This window comes from Numenius arquata, chromosome 2, assembly GCF_964106895.1.
Source record: "Numenius arquata chromosome 2, bNumArq3.hap1.1, whole genome shotgun sequence".
NCBI lineage: Eukaryota > Metazoa > Chordata > Aves > Charadriiformes > Scolopacidae > Numenius > Numenius arquata.
The window spans coordinates 9,237,417-9,263,481 of NC_133577.1; the positions used below are offsets into that span (position 1 = coordinate 9,237,417).

General features: G+C 42.7%; 1 protein-coding gene across 1 annotated transcript; it reads left to right on the top strand.

Moving 5' to 3' along the window:
* The first annotated feature begins 912 nt into the window (after positions 1 to 912).
* Positions 913 to 26,065, top strand: TMEM242 (transmembrane protein 242). Its single transcript, XM_074167004.1, has 4 exons — positions 913 to 1,114; positions 3,211 to 3,311; positions 8,920 to 9,057; positions 24,591 to 26,065. Exons 1-4 carry the CDS (start codon positions 985 to 987, stop codon positions 24,687 to 24,689), a joined length of 468 nt encoding a protein of 155 aa, XP_074023105.1. The 5' UTR covers positions 913 to 984; the 3' UTR covers positions 24,690 to 26,065.

Genomic DNA, 26,065 nt, shown 5'->3' on the forward strand with positions numbered 1-26,065 from the left:
TACAGACCATAAATGATGATGAGAAGATACAAAGAAGGAAGCTGGGGAAGAAACACTTGGTTTGGGTTTATTTACATTCTTTACTTGCTGTTAAAGTATTGACTTATAAATAAAAATATACTTTACCTGCCCATACTGAATCCTGGTAAATTAATACACCGTTTGATAAAGGAACACATTCAACAGAGTGACAGATAACTGTGCAGCGATTTATATCCATCAACAGCAACTGAGAATTACTGTGGCACAGTGATGAAAGAAAACACCATGGTTCTCACAGTGTTACTTTATGATTCCGTTCAGACATAATTGAGATGTATACGAAGAACTATTTATGTAACTTGGTAGAATGAGAATTTTGAACACAAAGATGTACTTTGGAGGAACACCATTTGTCAAGATATAGCTTAGGAAAATTAATGGGAAGAATTTCTCCCACTTTTATTTAGTGAAGTCCATGACGTTATCTGTCCCACAGACTTAAACAAAAAAAACCTCTTTATGAGCCTGCTACAAAAGACTTGATTTAAAAGAGGCTTTGACAACCTTTGCCAATTTTCCCTCTGCGCGATTTGGGCTCTCGGGGACACCGAACGCCCCTCCGAGGGCAGGCGGTTCCCGAGGGAGCGGCTGGCGGCGGCACACCAAGACCGCAGCGGCCGAGGACGAACCTCCAGGGCTGGAGGACGTGCTTTACCGGCGAGTGCCCGGCCTCGGGCCACCGCGGTACCGGCTCTCGCTCGCCCGGTCTCACGGGTGGGTCACCGGTGAGTCGTTCCTCGGGCCCTCCCCCGTTCCCCCGCCGCATCGCCCGCGCCCTCCTCCGGCCGCGCTGGGGGGCGATAGCGGCCGGTTCCCCCGCCCGACGGGGCGGCCGAGGAGGAGGAGGAGGAAGGACGGCTGCGTGTCCCCGCGCAGCTCCGTTTCCTTCCGGGTTGCGTCCCGCCGCCTCCGCCTCCTCCTTCTCCTCCCGCGTCCTGGGCCATGGGGGCGGCTGCCGGCGGGGACGCCCAGGCAGGGGGAGCGGCGGTGCCTCCGCTGGACCCCGGGCTGCCCCTGCCCCAGGGCGCCGGGAGCCCTGCGGCGTCCCAGGACAAGGTCTTCTTAATCAAAGGTGCAGAAAGCTCCCCCCCCTCCCCTTCCCCTCCCCTGCCTGCACGGGTGAGGGACGAGCAGCACCGGGTACGGGGAGTCCCGTGGCCGCCGCCGCGGGGACAGCGGAGGCGGCGGCCGGGAGGAAGGCGTCTCCGTGCCCTCAACTTTCCGTAGCCCGAGGCCTTGCCCCGCTCTCCCGTCCCCGGGGAGGAGCCCAGGCGTTTGGGGACGGGACGCTGTGAGAAAGCCCCTGCAACGCCGCCCGCCTTTTCCTTGCCCTGCGGAGGTGGCGGCGACCGTCGCCCCTCAGGCCCCCGCCCCGGCGCTGCTGGGCGGGATCCGGGGGGCCTGATGCGAGTGGGCCTGCTCCAGCCCAGGGGCGGCAGCCGCTGAGGGAAGCCGCCTCTTTCCTTCCTTCCCTCCCTCCCTCCCTCCCTCGCTCGTACCGCGGGGCAGGGACCGCAGCGAAATGGCGGCGGGGGGGGTTGAGGGAGCTCGGCCCTGCGGGGCCGGGTGCGGCGGCCGGGGGGCCGGGCCCAGCCCCGCCGGGGCGCCCCGAGGCGGGCGTGAGCCGCTAGGAAAGAGGCGGCCGGGACGGGTCGCAGATGGCGCCGCGGGTTCCTTACGGCAGAGTGTCCGTAGCAACAGGAGCCGGTCTCCCGGCGGGATCCCGGCCGGGGCAGCGGGGCCGCCCGGCCCCGCGGTCACAGGCACCGGCGGCGGTGACGGGCAGGCGCCCAGCGCGCCGCCCCCTGTCACTGCGCGGGCTGGCAGCGCCCCCTGGCGGAGCGGAGGGCAGAGCTCTCCCGCCCCGTGGGTCCCTCCCGGGGGAAGGCGGGCAGGGGGATGAGCCCTACCCCACCCCCCCCGCGAGGGAATAATGGGAATAATGTCTCTTTGAACACGTTAATATAAAGGTGCCATCCCCTGTTGCCACACGCCTTGCCTACCCCTGGCGATGCCTCCTGCCTCCCAGGGAGGTCGAGCATCGAGCTCCTCCGCTTCGAGGAGTAGTTAATTTAAACCCAGTTATTATTTCTGAAACGAGGGAGACGTTGTTTGTTAATAGACCTTGAAAAGTCAAATGCAGGGGGTGTGCGAAGTTCTGGCAGCGTGTGAGGTCTTCCTGCTCCCAGGCAGAACAGGTACTTGAAGGACTTCATTGACATGAGTCCAGTTTCCAGTCCCCATCACAATAATGGGATAATTAATTTTTAAAAAGTGAGATCTAGCATAAGCATGTCTTGCTTCTTACTTCCTATTCCGGCCAGTTTTTAGTTACCTGACTGGCATCAGGGAAGGGGAAACACAGGCTGGGTATCAGTAGTTGCAAAGGAAGAACTTGTAACTCCCTGTAAAAAAAAAAAAAAAATAAAATACGGATTTTAATATGGCTCAGGTGGTTCATACAGTGCACTCACTCTCTGTAACAAGCCTTTTTCTTAAAAGAGGTCTGGTATGGATGGCTACGTGTGCCTTTCTGATGCCAGAACTGGAAGGGATCAAGGGACCCCAAGGGACTTTGGAAAACACTCTGAAAGAACTGAAAAGTGCTGGATGCTTTCTGTCTTGGGAAAACGTCTTGCTAGTGTCATTTTCTCTTTTTAAATAGAGCCTTAGAACGTAAAACAGAGGAAGCTGAAGAACAAGTGTTGCTTATACAATGTTCTTCTGAGGTACTGGTGGATTTTCCAGTGGCCGTTCAAAATAACAAATGCTGCAACAAAAAGAATTACATCTTCCTTTCAGGGCAGGGGGAGACGTAACCGCAGAACAAGATGATTTTAGTAGCAGCTCTGGAGCAAGAAAGGCTGTGGGGGGAGCAGTGGAAATTCGGGAGTACTGTGAAAAGGCATCCTGGCATTTCAGTGATTTTTTTTTTTTTTTTTGCTTTGTGTGGTTTGAAGATATATACACTTGCCATTGATTTTCTAAGTGCTGTATTTCAAAATATTCTTGCTTGCTTGCCGTATTGAGTTAATGTAAATAATTTGGATAACTGTTCCTTTCCCTTCAGCATGTACTGACAGATCTTAATTTTTAAGGTTTTATTTCCAAAACAGGTTAGAAAAAAAAAAAAATCTTGATTTTTATTTCTTAAACTTTTCTTGGCAGGTGGAATTTTTCTAGGTACCGTTGCCGCAGCAGGAATGATAGCAGGTTTTGGCACCACGCTTGCCATGACGAAAAAGAAGAACCCGGACTGGTTCAGCAAGGTTTGTTCATTTTAAACTATTTTCCAATTGTGGTACAGAGGAAGGAAGAACGCATCAAATGCCCTACAGAAATGTTGATGTATGTGGAGTTTGGCTGTACAAAGTTGACGGTAAGAGCATTAGACTTAATTGAAGTCAATAGGGATAGGATTAATTTAGAAATCAATTCAGAGTTGGCGCTGCTAAATGCTTTAGTACTTGAGATTAGTTGAAATAAAACATAAAACTCACACTGTTTGCCGGAACCGTACTAGTGCTGTGTAATGGAATATAACTCGTGGTCCGTTTTGATTCTGTGACGTGAACGTGCTTCAGTCGGGAGCCAGTGTCACCTCAGTGATGCAGTTCACCATGCGGTCCCAGTGCCAGAGTGAATTGGGAAGGGAGGTGACTGCAGTAAGGACGGGAATGAGGGAGCAGAAAGCCTCTAAGCTGTGGAATACGTACTGTGGAATTATTTAGTTAAAACCTAAACCCTCCGCTCCCTTTCCGCTGTGTAAGGGGACTGGCGCGAGTGCCCGGTAGTGGCTTGGTGCTGTGAGATCTGATGGCGAAAAATAATCGGATTTTGTGCAATTACTAACAGCAATGCCATCTTATGTTTGCTTAAAGTACCTGTCAAACTATGGCCTCACCTTAATCTGGATTAAAAAAAAAACACCATTTAGGCATTGAACATTTAAGAAGGATGCAATCATCCATAGTAATTCACAGTTACACTTCTTTAAAAACACATCTTGTATAATAATAAATAACAAATAACAGGTAATGACTTGCGGGAAGTAACTACAGATGTGTTTTTAAAAATAACAGATGTGTATTTAAAAATAATCCACCTGAGCATTCTGAAGAAACAAATTGCAAAGCAAAGCTAACAATTATACTATGTTGCTGTATTAATCTGAAATACAGCATGTTTAACTGAAGAACACTTTTTTCCTCACTAATACTTTGTTACTGCCAAAAATGTCAAAAATAGGCCCTTGAAGTTAATCAGTCTGGACTCCACCAAGCCCTTAAAATAAACATATATTACAGATGTTTTCAGGGAGCTGAGAACTGATCAGTTGTGCTTATTTTTAAAATGTTAATTCAATAACAGTGCATGTCAAGAGAAAAAAATAAATCTTCCATTGCACTTTCTATTAGAGCCTTTGTATCTGATCACTCACCATCTCCTTTTGTGGTCAAAGAGCATGAGATCCTTCCTTTGCCATCCTGTTTTCCTCTGTAGGCTGCCATGGCATAACTCGTCCATTGCCTTTTCAGCAATAATAAACATGGGTTTATTTTTTAATATTGAGAAAACAGAAAACTCCATGAGAAGTTATTTTACAAGCTATAGAAATATATTACAATCGGGAAGTTTTCTCCCTTTTTTTTTAACATCTTTGGGTTTTTTTTTTTTTAAACTTCCTTTTTCCTGAGCATTGCATTTTTTCCAGCTCGCACGTATTCTTGGCTGTCTGAGCTGTCCTGTTATCAGTGTGAAATTTATCAAGAGTGACATTACATTGACATCCGAGAATATATATGCTGGAAATGGCACCAGGTGATACATACCATTTCGATTTTTGCTGGAAACCTGTATCTGCTGCTATCTCTGCAAATGAATTACAACAGTTTGCCAGCAAAAATCTGTGATTCTTGGGCCCCTCAACTTAAATACTGCAAAGTGCAGAAAGGTGCTTTTTTTTGGCCAAGGTACTTGTACGTGAGCAATTTCAAAAGGGAAGGACAGACTTTCAGAATGACTTACCTGTCTATAGAGACTCTTTGAGGTTTTGTCACTGATGAGGTAAGCGGTTTTGCTGTAGCGTTCTTACTGAAATCTATAGTTAACTTCCTGCAAGTCATTACCTGTTATTTTTAAAAACACATCTATAGTTACTTCCTGCAAGTCATTACCTGTTATTTGTTATTTATTATTATAGAAGATGTGTTTTTAAAGAAGTGTAACGGTGAATTGCTATGGATGATTGCATCCTTCTTAAACGTTCAGTGCCTAAATGGTGGTTTTTTTAATCCAGATTAAGGTGAGGCCATAGTTTGACGGGTACTTTAAGCAAACATAAGACGGCATTGCTGTTGAAAGAAGTCAGCCTACCAGCCCTCGGTTTCTGGCCATTCATTCCTGCCCCTGTAAAGGCACCGACGCTTGTGCTGCTGGGTCGGTGAGGTCAAACTGGTTAATTCTACTTTCCTTTTTCCTTGCATTAGTTTTAGCCCAAATCAGTCTTCTGATGCCCTTTACTGCGTGACTGCAGTGACTCTGCTGGCCCAAGGCTGGGGGAAGGTCCAAGGGAGTGAGAACTGATGCTCCGTGGTGGGAAGAAACACAAGACCTATTCTTTCAGCATCTTTGCTGGTTTGTGCCAGTTTTTGTGTCGGTGAAATGGGGGCATGCAAGTCAGAGTAGAAACAGGAAGCAAGCCTGGGACAGTTTAAAATAGTTTTATGGGAGAAAAAAATAGCAATTCAGAGAGGAAGCTGTAGCATCATGTCTTTGTGACTGCATTCAGGCTTCCAGGAAGCAACACCATGAGACCCTGCTCTTGCACAGTCACATCAGGGTTAGTGGCAAGAGATAAAGCTGAAATTGCACCTACTGTACCTCCTCCATGGTGGCAAAGTTGAGTAAATGTTGTGAGCATTTGTAGAGCTGGTGCCCAAATTGACTTGAAACTGAGATTACATGGTCTTGTTCAGTGATGAAGCACTGCAGAGACCTTCAGTTAAGAAATTATTTGGGGGGGAGGGTGTGTTTAAAATTAAATGCTCAGATGCAGCAGCCTCCTTGTGGTAAGTGTTCTGTTACACCAGCATTTATCCAGGTGTTTAATTTTACAATGGGTTAGGTCATAGAAAACAGGGAACACGTTGAATGCAATCAACCAAAACAGTTGAACACATCATTTATTTTAGGCACTGCTTCCTTTCAGACACCCCCTTATCCACAAGGGAATAGTTACAGGATTGAGGTCTGTGTCTGAAATAAACAATGTCGTTTCTCCTTCTCTCATTTCCTGCTTATATCCTCCAGAAAAAAAAAAAAATTAAATATGAAGCATTTATTTTGGTAACCAAATCAGCTAACTCTGCCCTATATTTTCCTGGCCTGAATTTTAGTTTCAAGAATTGTTTAATAGCTTATTTTTTAATTTAAAAGAGTTGCTTTTTTAAAAAAAATACAGGAGCAGTAATGAAGAGAAAACCATCTGTGCATAGAATAACAGGCTCGTGAATAAAACTCAGTTCTCTTAAAAACGTTCTTTTGTTGGTGAAATCTTTTTCTCTACTGTTGTCTTTTTAAATTTTTTAGCATTTCATTAATCAGCTTTCTTGGTGCTCTGAACAGCATATCTGATAATCATATAACAAACTCTTGTTTACAGAAATCCTGATCTGTGTACTTAATACCTGGAGGAATCAGCCTGTGACTGAATACTGTTTGACTGCTGTCAGTAAAACCAGAACAATTGTTTCCATTTACCACTTTTTTTTCTGGGGCAATCAAGCATTTAAATAGTATTCGGGTGGTGGGTTGGTTTTTTTTTTTCCCCCAGCAATTTTCACAGATAACGACTCCTATTTAAAGATTCTGTGTGGAGGATATTTTTGTCCATTCATTGCTTATCTTCCAAATAGGAGAAATTCCTGTGCGTGTTGTTGCATATGTTTAAGCTATGGAAGCAGGAAAAATGTCAGAAATAATCATCAGCATTTTAAATCTACTCAAAGCAGTCTCTCCTGAAAGAGTTATGAAAGTTCATTAGCTGCGGTAAGGAAATAATAGGACCTGGTATAATAGTGTGACTAGAGAGCTCTGCTGTTTGTGTCTCTGTGCATGTATGCGTGTGCTTACAGAGCACTGTTCTGTTAACAGCTTCCACTTTGGGATGTCCAAATCAGAATAAATAAGGATCAAGATACATTTTGCTTGTGTGTATTTGTGCTTGCGTAACTGTGCCTACAGCTAAATCCTAAGGAAAAGTAAAGTGTCAGTGCTGAGGACTGTCTGAGAATCATTTTAATAAATACAAAGCCAAGTGGGAAAAAGCTACTGGTGCTATTTCACTGACCAGATCCCATAGTGATAGGCACTACATATGTTTAGTTATATCAAAGAAGAAAGAGAACCAATTATTATTTTTAAGTGCTAAAAAAAATGTGAAGTCTTTTTAAAGCCAAGAATACAAAAGGTTTTTTTCCCACTTTTTGTGATGAATAAAGTGCAGCTCTTCGTCATGTTTGAAAATTTTTTGGATCCTTCTGCAAGTTAAATTCACTTGTCAGTATTTTAGACTATAGATGAAATAATTCTTTATTGACTATATTTGCTTGCAGTATCATTTATGTTTACCTCCGAGTGATAATTGTGGGTTTTTTTTTCCCCGAGATACCCAATAAGTAAGTAGGACTGTTCAGTTGTGTAAGGACCATAGATGCCAGTCTTTAAGAGTTACCATCTGAAATCTCTGTTTCCGCGTGAAAAATTGAACGGTGATCGTTTGAGGAAAAAGAACCAAGCCCTCTTGCTGACATTTACCTCTATGAGCAAGAGGGTTATGTCTGTCTTACTGCTGTTGCAGGCTACACAGATTGAAGCTGTCCTACAGCAAATAGGTACAGCAAGGTGGGCGTTGTGAGATAAGAACGGCTGGCTGATGGTGAACGTGTGGTGTGAATTGATTGAAACCATTGCAACGAGAGCTGCAATGTGCGTTTATGTGCTGCGACAGAGAAGGGTTCACCATAGCTGAGACCCCATCACGGCTGGGGTTATGTTCTTCTTGGCCTGAGGTGGCTTTTCCAAATGACAGCGTTTTGTGTTTTCGGGACGTGTCTCATGGTAGACTTTTAAGCAGCAGTATCTTAACAAGTGGTTAAAACCTCCTACTCCTGTTTCTGACAAAAATGAGAAGTGCGGAGACTGCAGAGCACTTTCAGTGTTGGCACTTGGTGAGCTCTGCAGGGGAATGGGGTGCAGCTTTGTTTGTTCTTTACAGAATTTTCCTAAATGGTTTCCAGAGCTCCTTCAGAGTTGCAGCCCCTCAAAATTAGTCTCTCGGTCACTGTTATACCCTCTTTGTGTCAAGATGAAAGCCACTCAGCCCTATTTTCCTAACCTGCTGTTTCAGGAGTGCAGATAAAGACCTGTAGGCCAATGGCTGCTCATCACCCTTATTGCCCCAAGAAAAAGTATCAAAATCAATGACGTACAGTGATTATCTTCTGATGTCACTGGCATAATAAGGGCTTGTGACTGGTTTTGATTCAGTTTTGTATTTTAACTGGTGGGATAACTGAACGTTGGATTCTTGTGCCCATGAAACAGTTGACTTGGGCATTTCTGGGTAATAAAAATCATCCCCAGGTGGTACTGGCAACCATGAAAGCTGCTCCTGGTGGGAAGGCAGCTCATCCACTCCCTTGCTTGGCTCTTTGGGTCTGCTGCCAGCCATAACAGTTTCTGCGGCCACACTAGTACAGCTGGCAAATCAGGAAAAAGTCTAGATCACTAGGTTAATGTTTTTAGGGTTTGTTGTTGTTGTTTTTTCCTCCAATATTGTTCACTTTTTCTTGATCACTTTATTTTTGGTTCTAGGGGATTACTGCCACAGCTGCGTTACCAGAGAGTGGTTCGTCACTGGCCTTGCGAGCCCTAGGATGGGGCTCGCTCTACGCGTGGTGCGGAGTTGGATTGCTCAGTTTTGCCATCTGGAAGGCCCTGGGTGTGCACAGTGTGAGTAGCAAGCGTGATCCCCTCAAACGCCCTGTTTTTCCTTGGGCAATGCATCTTGGGGTGGCATCTCTGTACTGCTTCAGCCTGGGAGTTGCACCTTCGTTCACCACATGTAGCGTGACTAACCAGAGTGCATGCACACAAGGAAGGCGTTCTTACATCTGGAAAAAATGGGATGTTGTGGGAGAAGACAATTTGGGGGGAGGAACAGTTTTGTCCTGCTTATGTTTATTTGCACAGATGTTTTAGATTCTTCACAAAAGAGCCAGTGTTCTAATTTAGAGACTAAAATAGTAGTTGCAAACTTTCTATAGCCTTTGCTTATTGAATTGAAGACTACCCCCGAATTCTATCTTTAGAGCAATCTGTTTATTTGTCCAAGTTCCATTTTTTGCATCAGGACACTGGGGACATAAGAAAAACTGAGAGGAAATGAGCTTGCTTTCTAGTGCATTTCTGGAAGGGGCAAGGGGGCAGAAGATTGAGTTTTGTGGGCAGTAGAATGGTTGGTCTATGACACGCCACATCAAGGCAAAGAAACTTGGGAAGCATCTGTATGTCCCAAGGGGCTAAGGCTATCTTTAGTAAATTGCTTATGTTCCAGTGTTTCACAGCGTTGAGCGTGAACACTAAAGTTCATGTAAGCATTTTTGTTTGCCCCTAGTAATGAGCCATGACTTAAGAGTCCCCTGCAGCTATAAGTTTGCCAGAACTGTCTGCATCCTCTTTAGGACTAGGAATGAATAGACTTCCTTTACGTTCTATAGCAAATTATATAGTCAGCAAAGTGTCTCCCAGAACTAAAAGGAACTCCATTCCTGTGCTGTTCTCATTAATACCTTTATTCAAGTTCTCACTTCTTGTCTAACCTGCTGATGTATCCTGTAGGTCACGATTTGGGTCCCAACATGCAGCACTACACAATCCCTTATTCCTTAGTTTCCAATGTTGATTCTCAATAGGAGCCACTAAAGAAGGCAGAACACAAAAAAAAAAAAGCATAGCAGGACATAGGAGGCATCTACAACGCATTTTGCTTAAACTCAAGTCCTCCTTGTGAGGCTGTGGTGGGATGGCAGAGAAGGGGGAGGGAGGAAGAGTGGGAGTACCAGCTTATGCTGAGCTGCAACAGTCCACTCAGTTTACTGTGACTTACTTCGTCAGCCAAAAGGATTCATTTCACGCTATGCTGCCGATTCTTCTTGTCATTCCATCAGAGTGCTTGTGGTCCTGCCAAAGGGCAGCAGAATCTGACCCTAGTCTGCAGTTTACATTAACTGTTTCTCGGTAAGCCTAATTTTTAGTTCCTTGAGAAGTACTGGCCTAGACCCGCAGTTGCCTGGTCTCTCTGTGAGGCTGCTTTCCTTGAGGCTGCCCGGCAGGGAACAACCATGTAAGCCTGAGACAGCCAAGCCCCAGGACACGTCAGAGTCTTTTGGGGGCTTCTGGCTACCTGAGAGCAGTGGCTCTTGGCTCAGAAGCACACAGCACACTGCAGGGCGTTTTAGAGACTCATTCATAGTCAGAAAGCTGCACCTTATTGTATTCTGTGTTGTGTTAGTGTTGAAAGGAGGTGGGGGAAACCGTATCTTAAGAGGCTGTTGCAAACGCCTGTTGGTATTGGTTTCTGTTGTGGAGTGCTCACGTTTCACCGTATCATTGCACGGTGAGAACTGCAGACACTGAAGGAAGCAGATTTCTGTCGAGAGACCGTGTCTGCACATGATTTTGAACAGCTCTCTCCCTGCTCTCCAACTGACATGTTTATTGCACTCGCTATAGACCTTCAAATTCCCACCGCAGAAAGGAAACATGTACAATAGTGCCACTCGTTATTGCAGAATCAAAAATTAGCTTTTGTAAATTCCCTGGCACACATTTATTTTTCCTGTTATACTATACATGCGTTAAAATTATAAACATATATATATATGCTTGTAATTACTGGAAGTACAAAAGCAGAAGTACATTAAAAATGAAATATTCTGACCAAAGAGAAGAGGTTTGTTAGCGTTAAAAATATATTTGCATAATAATTCATCTTTGATTTTTGATTGTTGTTGACTTTTTTTGCATATTGCTTTAACATAACACTCAGGAGAAAACACCGACTGTTGAAAGACAGTATTTTTGTGCTTAAATATAACTTTCCTGAACAGCAGAGATTAAATAAGAATTATAAGATGGCTGGTACATTATTTGTTCTGGACTCTTAAACATATGCTCGTTTTAAGAAGGGCCTGTTAATTTTGTTTATTTTCCTATTTCAGGGCAACACTGTGATACTTTTGAAAAATCTTAATTGCTATCATGTAAGCAGAGATAACAGATTAACAATCAGTCAGTTGAAATACTGATTTTTAAAAACATATTAGAACACATGTTGTGTCTAATAATTATCAGAAAGCCACAAAAATGAAGTTTTATTTGTGGGAAACTATTTACTGAAGTTATCACTGAGTGGAATAAAGTTTCTTTCCACATGAACTTTTCAGATCACAGAAGACATCACAGATTTTACACTAAGCTCATTTCAAATGACCACTTTAAAATGAACATTTTAATTTCAGTTAAACATCTTAAAAAGAGGCTCTCTCAGATTTACCTGAATAAAAACGTATCGAGTCTTCAGTGGGGTTGAGCGCTGTGAGTTCACTTGCTCTGTAGTACATGGAGGTTCCCAATACCTGTAGAAGTTCAAGATAAAATTTCAAACTTAGCTTCAGACATCAAGGTTTGAAAACTATGAATTTAAGGCAGATTTTCACCTCTGAAAGTGCTGTGCTATTCATGACCTGAGGGGAGAACTGACTCATTTTGATGCCAAGAACCTGTGTGAACTTAATAACTAAAGGTTTGGCAGCTGGACAAAGAGAAGAAGAGGTTCTGCCCAGCCTCTTCACCTTACTGCCTCTAACGGTAGCCAGCTGCCTTTGGGACCTGCTAATTAGTGATCTGGCCCTGCTGGGCAGCAGCTTCATTTGTTTAAGAGCTACTGGTAATATCGATAACATTACTGACAGCTAATATAGTCTCTCGATATTAAATTGTGAAGCATAATAAAATTCTGACTGGAAGCACTGCAGATTTTTCATTTAGTAAACAAGAAAGCTGCTTCTGTCACACGTAGGAGTACGTTAATTCGGACGCTTTCTCAGATCCCTTGCCAGCTCTGTCCCTGTGACTATCTTGGTGGGATCTTAGCAGATAAAGGGCTGACCTTCCCTTGCAGAGTTTGGAGGGGAGCTCTGAGTGAGGTAAAACTGAGTTGCTAAGTGTTGTTTAATGCCTTATGTAATCTCACAGAATCACAGAATAGTATGGGGTTGGAAGGGACCTCTGGAGATCATCTAGTCCCACCCCGCTGCCAAAGCAGGTCCACCTAGAGCAGGTTGCACAGGAACGTGTCCAGGCGGGTTTTGAATGTCTCCAGAGACGGAGACTCCACCACCTCTCTGGGCAGCCTGTTCCAGTGCTCTGCCACTCTCAAAGAAGTCCCTCGCTCATGTTTAGGTGGAACTTCTTATGTTCAAATTTATGCCCATTTCCTCTTGTCCTGTCACTGGGCACCACTGAAAAAAGACTGGCCCCATCCTCTTGACACACACCCTTTAAGTATTTATAGGCATTGATCAGATCCCCCCTCAGTCTTAGAATCATAGAATGGTTGGATTTGGAAGGGACCTTAAAGATCATCGAGTTCCAACCCCCCTGCCATGGGCAGGGACACCTCCCACTAGAGCAGGTTGCTCAAAGCCCCATCCACCCTGGTCTTGAACACCTCCACGGATGGGGCATCCACAACTTCTCTAGGCAACCTGTTCCAGTGTCTCACCACCCTCACAGTAATATTAGGAATGGTATTGAGCAGTTCCACTCCTGCCTGGCCAGCCTGTGGAGATGGCTGAAGTTGGTGCACACCAGAGCTTGGGCTGGCTTGACAGGAGGGGGAGGAGGAGAGCAAAGCTCATCAGTGAATTTGGAGAAGCACAGGGAAAGATGTGCTCAGTGCTCTTTGTGCTCTGAACTTTGCCCACATTAGCCATGCCCTGCTTTGAAACGATGGACTGTTGGATTGGTGGGACAGAGCTGTCCTAACCCCTGTGTCAGTGTACCCGCCGTGAGGCCACTGTCATCATACTGGTGTCTGCAGGAAGAGGTGGGGACCATCTCCTGCGCACCTGGCAGTGCCTGTGGGAAAAAGCCCATGTTATTTTTCACACTGGCAGTTTTAATTGTTTTATAACGACCTGGTGTTGCAGTAGTGGCAAATGGTGTTGCCGTTAGTTGGAGCCCAGAAGAGTGGTTCCACTGGGTATCGTTGCCAAAATGCCAAGATTATTAATGCTAAGGGATGTGTTTCCTGTGAGCATAAATTATCGACGGGACAGTGAATGAGTGGTAAAAATATGTATTACTCTAAGCTTTGTGACTGTTTAAATTAGCTTGTCATCACTTGCAAAATCAGAGATGAAATGACAAGAGCAAACTGGCATGATTTTTCCTTGGTGAGTCATAATTGCTGTAATTAATCTGTGTCCGTCATTCTGAAGCAGTGTCACAATTGCTCAGCAGTTTGTCACGGAAGGAAACTGAAGCCCCAGTTCAGGATGCTTTGTCCTTACACCTTCGGAGACAGCCTGTGTTTGCCGTAGAAGCAAGTTGTTGCTAAGATCTGTTCCAGACACGGAGGTGATACACCAGCTTTGGTGATACTAGATTTTTATTTCATCTTTGTGGTTTATTGGTTCTTAAAGCAGTGCTGTGACAATGCCTACTTGCAGCTCTTAAATGGCTTTATTGTTAAAGGTGGTTCCCTGTAGCTTTAGTGTCTGCTGCTTTTTATGCCAGCGTGAAAACCCGGGGGTGATAGTAAGTAACTGATCTTTATATCTTGGTAAGGGATATAAAAGATTTTACGCTGTCTCAGGTTGGGTTGTTAATATCCCCTGACTGCAGTTACCACTGTTGTAATCCGAGGACAGGCTGGTAAGTAATAAACCCTACTAAATTCCAGTCAACTCTTATTCCTAAACAGAGAAGTGATGGATCAGTGAGGACTTGATTTGGTAATTGTTTAAGTTCTATTTTTCAATAACATAAAAGAGAAATCTTCGTCTTCAGAACGTAGGAGATGGTGGTTATCTAGTTTTATATTGTACCTCTTGCAGAAAATGAACCAGCTGTCAGTAACAGTCAGACTTTTTAAACTTGCTTCCTGCAATCTCTTAGGAAAATATTTAAAGTCAGTCCACCTTTGATTGTCTCCGGGCGTAGAAGCTCTGTCTGTACTAGCAAGTGTCATTGACCAGCAGCATCGGGGCAGTGAAGCAGTTGGGGGCTGAGGACCTGACGCCTACAACCATCCCGAGGGATTTTTAAAATGTGGACTGACTCTGGCCTTGCCCCGAGGCTCGAATGCCTGTTTGCGGTTGGGAGTATGTTATGTGCAGTCCTAGAATGCTGCTTCAGTTTTGGGTCACCCTAAAGAAACCCAGTTCACGGATTTCAGGACTGCTCAGCAGTACACAAACTCGTGCCCAGTAAGCACGGACAACTGGGAGCTGGAGCACGCCTGACCCCAGCGCTCATCCACTCACCCCCACAGCCTTCCTCTGCCTTCCTCACTGAGGCACCTCGCAAAATAGATGTGTAATGATGTGTCTCCTCTCTTATGAGGAGCGGCTGAGGGAGCTGGGGTTGTTCAGCCTGGAGAAAAGGAGGCTGAGGGGAGACCTTATCGCTCTCTACAACTCCCTGAAAGGAGGGTGTACACAGGCGGGGGTCAGTCTCTTCTCCCAAGTCACAGGCGACAGGACTAGAGGAAATGGCCTCAAGTTGCGCCAGGAGAGGTTCAGGCTGGACATTAGGAAGAATTTTTACTCTGAAAGGGTTATCAAGCATTGGAATGGGCTGCCCAGGGAGGTGGTTGAGGCACCATCCCTGGAAGTGTTCAAAAGACAGGTTGACGTGGTGCTGGGAGACATGGTTTAGTGATGGTGTTGCATTTTGTTGTTTTGTGGGTGTTTATTTTTGTCAGTTAGGTTGATGGTTGGACAAGATGATCTTGAAGGTCCCTTCCAACCTAGAAGATTCTGTGTGATTCTGTGTGATTCTGTGTGTAATGTTAAACGCAAGCTTGATAATTGACATCTGGCTTGAAATAAAATGGCACCTTTTTTTAACAAGTGTATTTGCTATTTAACAACTTCCACGTCATGACTTTATCTTCCAGGGTTTTGAGTTTGCAACCTCAGAAGCCTGCAGCCGCCCACTCCTGGTGCAGTGGGCTGACTGTTTTTTCTGATGCAAAACACTGAGGTATTGAAAGCAATTTTGTAGAAAAGAATGGGTTTGGCCAACTCATCATTAATTGTTTTGGGTTTTTTTTAAAGTTGACTAGTAGTTGAGCCATCATATTTCAGCATTCTCCTTATGAAATGCTCAATGAAGTTTTAAATTTTCAATTGAAGAACAAGTGGTGTTTTACACCGTAAAAATTTTTAGAAGTAAAAAATTAAAAATTATCTTAAAACCCCTGTTGTTACAGTTAACCTAAACAAGCGTTTTCACGACAGTTTCCAAAAATTAAACCTTTCTTATTTTATTTACCTATTCTACAGGTGTTATGATGCACCACATCTTTTTGTTGCTTGGAAAAATGTTTCATAATTTTCTGGAGTTGAGTTGTAAACCCTTGTTTTAAATAAGCAGGTTTTTGTTTTTAATTACACTTGCAGCTATAGCATACTTGACAGGTATTAAAACGTACCTATGAATGCCTCATGTTTGGTTTTTTGGTTTGTTTGGGTTTTTTTGAAACTATCAGCAATTATGAGCCTTCTTTTAAAAGCAGAACAATACCCTCAGCCCTTGTAGGCTGAAGCATGCAACAATTAACAAATAAGATAAATTGTGCTTGAAGAGCCCTTTTGCTCTTCATGCCTCAATAAATTAGGTTTTATTTCCTCAGAAATAAAAGCATTCTTTCTCCCACAGGAGAAGGGCCAGGATGATTCATATGTAGGTTTGTGAGATTCTGATTGTTGCTTCCGCATCTGTTTCATGGGAAGCTGGGAAAATAGAAGAATTGCCTAGTAATTTGTGAGTAATATAGTTATAAAATATTAGTTTATCATTTTTATGGTGACTCCTAATGAAGTATCCTGGTTTTCATTGATCTTAGCCTTTAAAATATTAACAGTCTGAAACAAATGCACAGCTGTGGAGGGACATCTAAAACAATTAAAAGCAATACAGAGGATATATGTTTGCCATGGTTTTGGTGGTAAGGACATTTCCTAGGCGGGCTGCTTTTCTCTAGAGGAAATCTAACCTCTAAATCACCGTGTTAAGCACAAAAATCATAACATCCCCTCACTATATGAGACTACCTGTGTGAGACTATAGCCACAGGTACAGTATAAATACAAGGGAATATTTGCTTTAAGGATGAATTAATTAAAAAAGTAAAATGAGAAGACGGAGACATAGTCTTCAAAAATTATTGGGTTTGGCATCTGTAAATAGTGCTAAGATCTATAGATCTCAACCAAGTATAGGCATGTTGCAGTGGCTGAAATTTTATGCTATTTCTTAAGAACAAATGTTGATACAAAAGCAGTATATCTCCTAGAATCATCCTAGAGTCATTCCTAGATTTTTTGTTTATTAGTTTTTTATTTTAGTTTTATTTAATCATCACTTAAGTGTTATTAATGAAGCTTCTATTCCTTATCATGTTTTGATTTGACTGCATAATAAAACCGTATCTTTTCCTTGCCTGTTTTCTTATCATATATTTCAAAATAAATCAATTCTGTCCATTTTTTTTAACATCCTTTTATTTCCTCAATACTTATTTAAATTCAGGCTCTTAAGATGGAGTACTACTACAAGTTAGCACTTCCTCCTCCTGTTTATACAGGGTTTTTCTGTACTGCTTATATTGCCTAATTAGTTTGGTGTGGAGAAGATTTGCCTCCACACATATGTACTGCTAGTATTTTATCCAAAAAATAAAGAAAAAAAAAAAAGTACCCTGTGAACTTCGCTGTATACTTGATAGAGCAGAATGCTTATTCAAGGAATAAGATTATAATTTTCCTACTGGAAAGCTGCTACGTCTGCTTTATGAATAGGGACAGCTGTAAGGAAGTATTTCAAGAATATGGGAAGACTGTAACTGTAGCTGTCTGGAGGAATTACTTCGCTGCATCTTGGGAGAGACCTGTAGCTGTTGGCTGCCACCAGACTGTTAAGAAGCTAGAAAGAGTAAAACCCCGTTCAGCCTCTGGTCTGAAGCTGCCTCTGTGAAGCCTGATTCAGCATCACTGAAATCCATGAGATTAGACTCGAGAGTGAGACACTGACTTCATCTACTTTGAGGTATCATCTACTACAGAAACTTAATTTCAGAAAGATCAACATGGAAATGTATAAAATCTTAAAGGATACGCCTGTATCTCTGAACCTAAGGAAATTCCTTTTTTTTTCAGATTGTGGTTTACAAAATTACTCTCTCGGTATATATAAATTAATAGCTGTCTTGCTGTCTTTCTCATTGATCGTAATTAGCTAATCATTTCCTTTTTTTTTTTTTTTTGTATTCAAAATAATCTATCTTTAAACCAGAACAGTTTCGGGGGTTTTAGGCTTTTCTGCTGGAATGGCATCTTCTTCCTTTTATGATAGATGTATAGAAAGATACTTTCAGGCTACCAGTTAATAATCCCACTTTTGGGAGCGAAGTGACCTTTGCACAGAAGTTAAACCAGAGGAAGTGGGGCGGGTGAAAGACGTTTGGTATGTAGAGCAGCTGCCTTCTCATTTGTGACATAGAGAGGTCGGTGCTGGTCTCTTTGCACAGGTAATTAATGACAGAACGAGAGGGAATGGCTTCAAGCTCCAGCAGGGTAGGTTTAGACTGAACATTAGGAAAGAATTTTTCACAGAAAGAGTGGTCGGGCATTGGAACAGGCTGCCCAGGGAGGTGGTTGAGTCACCATCCCTGGATGTGTTTAAGAGCCGTTTAGATGTGGTGTTGGGGGATATGGTGTAGGGGAGAACTTTGTAGAGTAGGGTAGATGGTTGGACTCGATGATCCCAAGGGTCTCTTCCAACCTAGACGATTCTATGATTCTATGATCCATTCGTTTATGAATGGGTAACACGGCTGTTACCTGGAATAGTAAGAAGAGGAAAGGATTCCATGTGTTCTGTCTCTTCATGTGTCGACCCAGTCGTTGGGAGAGGGACAGCCTGACCCTTGTGACTTGACAGGTCTCGGTAGTTCACCAGAGACAGAACGTGTAGTAGCCGTGGGAGGGCACTACATACGTATAGTGCTCTGGGAACTGTGACAGCTGCGTTCTATGCAGCGATGATCTTCTCCCCCTCTCCCTGTAAGGTTCAATGAGGTTATTTTTATGTTGTTTTTCTTTTAAAAAGCACAGGGCATGTTTTACTCAGTTACACAGGATTTATAGGGATGGGTTTCTGAAAAAATGTGTCTCTGTGTTTAATTTTAGGCATTGCAAATGGCCCTCTGATGTCACAGAGAGTATCCAGCACTGCATAAGGTTAAGCGTGTGTGTGTCCCCGTGGGACGGGGGGTTAATATGAGCTCTTGACTCCTCTAGATGGTTCAACAAAATTCTGCTGCTGCTTTCAGGCTCTGGGCAAGCCTGAAAGACTGGAATCGGCAAACAGGTTGTGCGCAGTGTGCTAGGACAGTACAGTGTAAGATTGTGAAAGATTAGGATGGGTACTGCTAGGCCGGACTCTCGGAGGGCCATTTTCATAGACTTGTAGTTCTGAATAATCCAAACATTCACAGTGCCTTTGCCAGTGAAGTGTAAGATGTAAGAACGTGAACCAGGGCTCTATTTTCCATGCTTACTGTAGAGGTCAGGGTGCAAACCGGCGCAGGGTGACCCGCAGCGAGCGCCCCCACTTTACGCTGAGAATTGGAGAATCACCTTCAGCCATCAGGCTCTCTGCTCTGCTCTGCTCTGCTCTGCTCTCCCAGGACCGTAAGGGCTCAGCGCTGCCCATTTTCTACAAATAACTTGCTATTTCTGCATGCGGACCTCGGTAATCGTTTGCTAACAAGGGCGACAGCGGTCATTTTAAGATTGGGGGGAAGGCGGCAAGAACGATCCTCTCTGATGCTCTTAAATCCGGGGCAGCCCATCTCATCTTCATGCTTTGTGAAACGGAAGGTGGCTGAGGAGAACACGGGGCACGGACATCCTGCGTTCTGCTGCCGGCCGATATTCCGGTTCAGGGCATCTAACCTCATTTCACTTGGAAGCTAATGTAAGCAGTTCTTACTGGTGCGAGTACTAAAATAAGAAACCAATAATTCCTAGAATCTGGGTTGGCCTATTATGAATGTCAGACATTAAAGAGAACATTTCTTCGTAAAACTTTCATTCTGGGATTCAAATAGACTCTTTTAGCCCCTCTTCCATTCATTTTAATATGAACGGCCACGTAAGTGCTCTCGGTAATAGTGCTATCCCAATTTCTGTGTGACATTCTGTCAACGATGTACATTAAAAAGAGATTATTAGATGGAAGATGCTTTTAGGTCCCCATATTTTTGCCACCTGAGGCAGGATCATTAGGTTAAGATAAGAAAATAACAGTGATCTGTAGCTATTACAGATTATTTAATGCAGTAAGGTAGATGATACCCTTTTAGAAAGAAGCCTGACAGTCAGAGGTGGAACAGTTACTGTAATTTATTTGGCAGGCAAAAACCAGCGTCGAGCTTTGCAGTATCTGTGATAAAAAAAAATAGAACTCACTTGAGTGAAATTCACTTGAGAGAGCTGCCTCCAGGAACGGAGCACGTTGGAATGTTAAGTCAAGAAATGCGTTGCAGATCGTTCGTGTACCACTGGGTTCAGAAGCAGCAGCTGGAGAGTGGCCTGTGATACTGAAGGCAGCAGAAGGAGGTAAAATACGTTCAGCTTTCAGTGCTCGGTTAACTGCGCTGTTAATTGAAGACATTATCACAGTTGAACCAAGTACCCCAGTGTCAGCGTGGCTGGCAATTAATAGAGAGGCAGCCATTTCGGTGAACGATTTCAAAACATTCCAGTGCTTAGTACGCAGCACATTAGCTTTCATAATTAAATTAATGCCTTTTGATTTGAGACCACTGGCACGTGTGTTGTGGAATCTGGAGGAAATACAGGAAATTTCCAGGGAGGGAGAGGGGAGACCTCCCGAGTAGCACGTCTACTAAAAAGAAAAGGCAAGGCAAGACACGGATTCCTAATTACAGCATTTTCCTCATCAAGAAGTGTGCTTGTCCCCTGAGAGGGAGAGCAGGTAAAGACAAGGTCTCAATTCTTACACCTCAGGTATTAATAGAACATAAAGCTGGATTCATCAGCTTCACGAAAAGCTCACCACACTGCAGGAGGTGACTGGACACTGGTGAGCCCAGTTAGTTGAAGGACAGCTAATTTACATGTTTAGTGAAAGCATTTTGCCTTCAGTGCGAGGATCCTCTGAAGTTACAATGGGCCTGGTATGATATTGTCAACTAAATGCAAACAGGAACAACCCCGAGGCCAGTGCGAGTTACTTTGGAGGCCAAATTTAGTCCTAAATGTATAAATGCATTAAATAGAGTTTGGCTGGTCAAGGCCCAGGATATTGAGCTGACGATCTCTGACTGAGAGAAGTCACAGCCTGAAATTTGGTACGAGAGCAGTTCGTAAGCAGGCAGAGATTGACACTGGGAGAGAAGGGACGGGAACTTCGGGATGCGTTTTCCATGGTTCTTTATGGGTGTATACACTGGTTCCATTGCATCAGAGAATAGTTATTTTTCAAAGTCTTCTCCATGCTTTTAGGCAGTGCGGCAAGTGAGCTTTAGCGGAGCTCTGAGTGCGGGGAGGACAGTGGCGGGGATTTGGAGATGCGTTCAGGACAGCAACGAGCACAAACGTGGAAACGGAGGAAGAAACTCAGAAGCTGGTGCTGTGTGTGGAACAGAAGAGAAAGGGGAGGTACCTCAGAAGTCCAGATCAAGGCCCTAGTGAAATACTGCACTGCGCTTTGTTACTGGGAGGAGAGGGAGACGGGGAAAATTGAAGTCTGTGTAGTCCTAATTACGTTGCCTAATGTATTACTAGTGAGAACTCAAAAACTTGTTGTGGACAGAAATAATAGAGTGTTGTATCTTTTAAGCTGTATAGAAAGAAAAACTCCAAGTAAGAGTTAGTAGCTGTGACATTTGTATCACGAAGAAGAAGTTGGCCCTGTTTATACATCCTGTGAAGACATTACGTATTAGTGAGGCTCATGCCAGCCGCTGTAGATAATGATGTTCTTCATGACACTGAGAAGACAATGCACCGTGGTGATCAGTTTGGCATAATGATTTGTTAAAATAGCTCGCTGTTCAGGACTCACAAAGGAGGAAGGTTTGTGCAAAAATATAAAACATGGTCAAAGTTGTGAATTGCAGTGAAAAAATTTTGGGGCAGAGGGGGCTTGTGGGAAAGGGCATAGGTGCTGGCAACAGGGGAAGTGATAAAGGAAACATTGAATCATAGAATTGCCTGGGTTGGAAGGGACCTTTCAGATCATCTAGTCCAACCATCAACCTAACTCTGATAAAAACCATCACTAAACCATGTCTCTAAGCACTATGTCAACCCGGCTTTTGAATATCTCCAGGGATGGTGCCTCAACCACTTCCCTGGGCAGCCCATTCCAAGGCTTAATAACCTTTTCAGTGAAAAAATTATTCCTAATATCCAATCTGAACCTCCCCTGGCCCAACTTGAGGCTGTTTCCTCTTGTTCTATCGCCTGTGACTTGGGAGAAGAGACCGACCCCCACCTCTCTACACCCTCCTTTCAGGTAGTTGTAGAGAGCGATATGGTCTCCCCTCAGCCTCCTTTTCTCCAGGCTGAACAACCCCAGCTCCCTCAGCCGCTCCTGATTGAGTCTGGCATCACTCGCAAAGGGGTTTTACAAATAATCATCAAAATCTGAGAAGGCAGGGCTGAGGAAATTTCTGAGGGACTCTTAAAAGCAAAAGAATGGCATTGAATATTTCAGATTTGGCCCATGTGTTAAGGAAAAATTGCTTTTCCAGGAAATGAGTTGCTTTTACCTGAAGAAGATAAATTTGCGTTCTGAGGGGAGAAAAATCTGAATATTCCTAAATCTGCAGATGCTAGCAGCGTTTTAGTGCTTTCTAAATAAATAGCTTTTTTTTCTTTCAGAACAGAGCTGTAGCGTTTTATTTCCCAGAGAAGATTTCTTTTGGTGTTTGAGGGTTACGGTTTGGCGTATTAGTAATCATAAGGTAGCTGTTAGAGTGAGGAAGCCCTGTGGTTTTCTGAATGGCTCCCCCCGCCATCATCCTCTTTTTGGAGGCCTTACATAGTTGCTTTTAGTTTTCCTTTGGGTTTGTGGGTCTTCAGTGGAGTAATAGAGGTGTCCTGGCGGGCTTAGGAGCGCGTCATTTAAATTTGAGAATTAAAGAGAAATTAAAAAGTCTGAGTTTAGAAACAGCCAAAAAATTCACATTGGATCAGCTCATTAGCTGGTATAAATTATACCAAATAAATTATACCAACTGAGCTACAGCAGTTTATGTCAGGTTAGGAGCTGAGCAGTCCTGTGTTACCCAACACCCAGGTAATACTTAAGAGTGAGATGAAAGAGTAGTAGAGTTGGTTCAGTCTTTAGGAAGAAAATTGAATACTTTCTGCACATCAGAGAACTGGGGTAACTTAATTACAGAGGACTGGAAAAAACAGCTAAGCCAAAGCTCCTAAAGCATATCCTACTGTTAATACTTGTATTTAATTGTCAGCAATTATTTATTGTAATTTGGGCTGTTCCCCTACGTCAGCTCTGATACTGGTGTGTATTATTCTTGGAAATATTAGCTGCCTCTGAGAGCTTTTCAGTTTTAAAGAAGAAGCAAAAATATTAGTTTAGGAGCAATTGTGTGTGTTTGCCAAGATTTTTAAAAAACAAGAACAAATAATTAATCAAAACTGCTATCTGATCAGAGTAAAATATAAAGCAGACAGTGAATTAGTTTTTACATAAGAACACAATCAGGATAAAACAAAAAAGATAATTTGGCTCTGAATTTTCCTCCTACTTTACATAACGTGTTTTTATTTGATTAGCAGTACCCAGGCATTTTTACACAAAACTTGAGTTCTAAAATGCTTTCATCCATCACGGTTAGTTATTGTCTTAGTAAAGGATTGGTAATTTCTTTGTAAATTGTTTCATTCTTTGTATCAGCTGTAACTTGAATAATTGCAATCCAGCAACATTTCTCTAAAGAAGTACCAGTTCTGTGTCAGAATTACGCGTACGCAGAAGGACTTGAACAGAAAATGGCCCAAAGGTATTTGTAAAAAAACTGATGAGCCATAACACACAAAATATTAGAGAAGATGCCTGTGTGGCTGTTTAGAATATGTAGATTTCCAGGAACCTCTCCCTGGGACATACTGCCTGAGACAGCATTTTGTTTTCAAGAGGTCATTGCATCCAGTGCTTGAATACCACATCCTGTCTTCTCTGCGTGAATGTCATAGATTCTATGCAGCTTCCTAAAAATAGCAGTCCAAAACATCCCCTCTATCCTGCTGTTTGTGTAACAAGATTTTCACTGATTTGATTTTTCCATGCCTATGTATAAAAATAAAAATATATGTAAAAATCTTGGAAGAAAGAAACCCGCGAAATCTAAATATTATTTTCAAACAGAAGTGATTTTTAAAGAAATTATATTTCAGTTCTGGCCTGCTAGGACCATTGAATCAGACATCGGTGATAAAACGGTTATCAGAAATACAGATTTGGTAATTGGTGTTAGTGTGTTGATATACGGGATATAAAACTAGCAAACCTCCTCTTTTGCAGCATTTTAATTTAACAATAGTGAAGGAAAAGCTTGGTCCTGTATATCGTTATAAATCTTGTTTTCCTTCCTACTAATGTATACATTTGAACGAGACTTTGTTTTGTCACCTGTATCCATGTTGTGGGATAAACCTAAATTGTCAGAGCTGACCAGTATTTGTTCTTTAATCCTTGTTTTAAAATCCTTGGACGGACCTATTGGGCCTGTAATCCATTGTAAGTGTAGAAAAAAGCACTGCAGTCAAAAGATGAGCACATTCTATTGAGGTAATTTTCCTCCAAACAAAAACATTTTAAATGTGTGTGTGTGTATATAGTAGTTCATGTAACCGTAGTGAATCATTCAGGCTGGGGCTCCAAATTAGGCACCCCAGTGTGGTGCTTTAGAAGGGGGAGATTGTTGTGGATCCCTTCATACTTTTTTAACTTTGTTAATTGAACCAACCTAATCAGAGGGAACGTCTTCATTTTCTGTTAGTTTTAAAGACTTTTTACTTCTTCTTTACTTCACACAGCTTATTTTGTGGAATAAGCCCAGGGTTCATAGTGCTACTTTATTTGCTCCTTATTAACAGTTAACTGGTTTTATTTGTTAATCTCTTTTACAGATGAAAGAATTCCGAACTAAAATGCAGTCATTGTTTCCAGCAATTCCTAAAAATAGTGAGTCCACTGTTGAATGGGAAGACTTACTTAAATCCAAGTGAAAGACTGAGAGCCATTTGGAGATGTCTCTTGCAGCAAGAGGAGGAACAGAAGTAGCAGAAGTGTCCCATCTGGAAAACAGAGAAGAAAACTCCGACCGAACAAGTTACTGACGGAGCTCACTGAACCTGGAGAAGCCAGTGAACATCTAGCAACAAGGGAATTCAGAACAAAACAATTTATATTGTACTTTTCAGCGTGCTTGGTATAGTTGATGGGTGAGGAAATGAACCCTCCAAGACAAGTCGGACACAACTTGAAAGAAGACTATATCCTATGAAGACCTAAAAGAAGAAACGGATCTTCAGTAATAAATATAAGGCCAAAACCCCCGTAAACTCTTATCCCATCCCAATTCTTAAGAGAAATTTTAGGAAATTTCTCTATGAAACAAAGAACAGTACTTTCAGTGACATTTACATGTTCCATTAGGAATATAACCATCAAGTCAATTATAACAGATCTTTTACTGAGCCTAAAGGTAAAGCATACAGTGCACTCTTCTAAAAATAAAGGAAGTATTTAAATTTGCAACAGAGAAAGTGTCTAATCCAAACTATTTTTGTATGTCTGAAGGGAAAGTTTAAAACATCCGATATGCAAGTAGTGACCTGCTGAGCTCTTCTGTAGGGCATCAGAAGAGATCTCTACAAACTGCACTGTTCTCTCAGTATTAGCTTTTTTTATTGGATCCCACAATAGTGAATCTGATGGTTTGCATAAAAGTCTGTACTATATTTGTACAGCAATTTAAGTTGTAAGTGAAAAAGGCACAAAATAGCGAGACACCCAGTCTGTCCTACACAAATATTTTCAGCTAAGAAAATGTATGGGCAGGACTAGGGGTTTTTTTTTGTATTTCGGTATTTCCTTTTTTTGTATTTCGGTGGTTCCTATGGCTCTTCTACCAAGAGAAGCAATGTGACATTTTCCACACTGCAGTAATTTCATGAAGTGTGGGTGTAAACCAGGAAAAATACCGTCTTACTCAAACATTGTGTTTGCAGAACTGTAGATCTGTAAAAATGCAGAGATTAAAAAAATGCTATCAGTGAACAATCCTTTGTTGAATGCTCAATTATCAGGTTTTTTTATTAATTGCACACAGTCCAATTAGTTAGTTGTCAGATTTAATAAAGTTCTCCTAAAACCTGTCTTTTGTGATTAAGTCTTTATATTCCTAGGAAAGAGCATAAAAAAAAAAAAAGCTTTAAATGTCAGATGAATAAAAGAGAAGTACGGTTTTCCTATGAAACATGACAGCACTAAAATAATATCTTTAAAGCAATTGAAGTGTAATAGTTGACATCTTTTCCATAGCTTGATGCTTGTAATCTAATATTAAATAAATTGTGGTGAATGCTGCCATCATATGCAC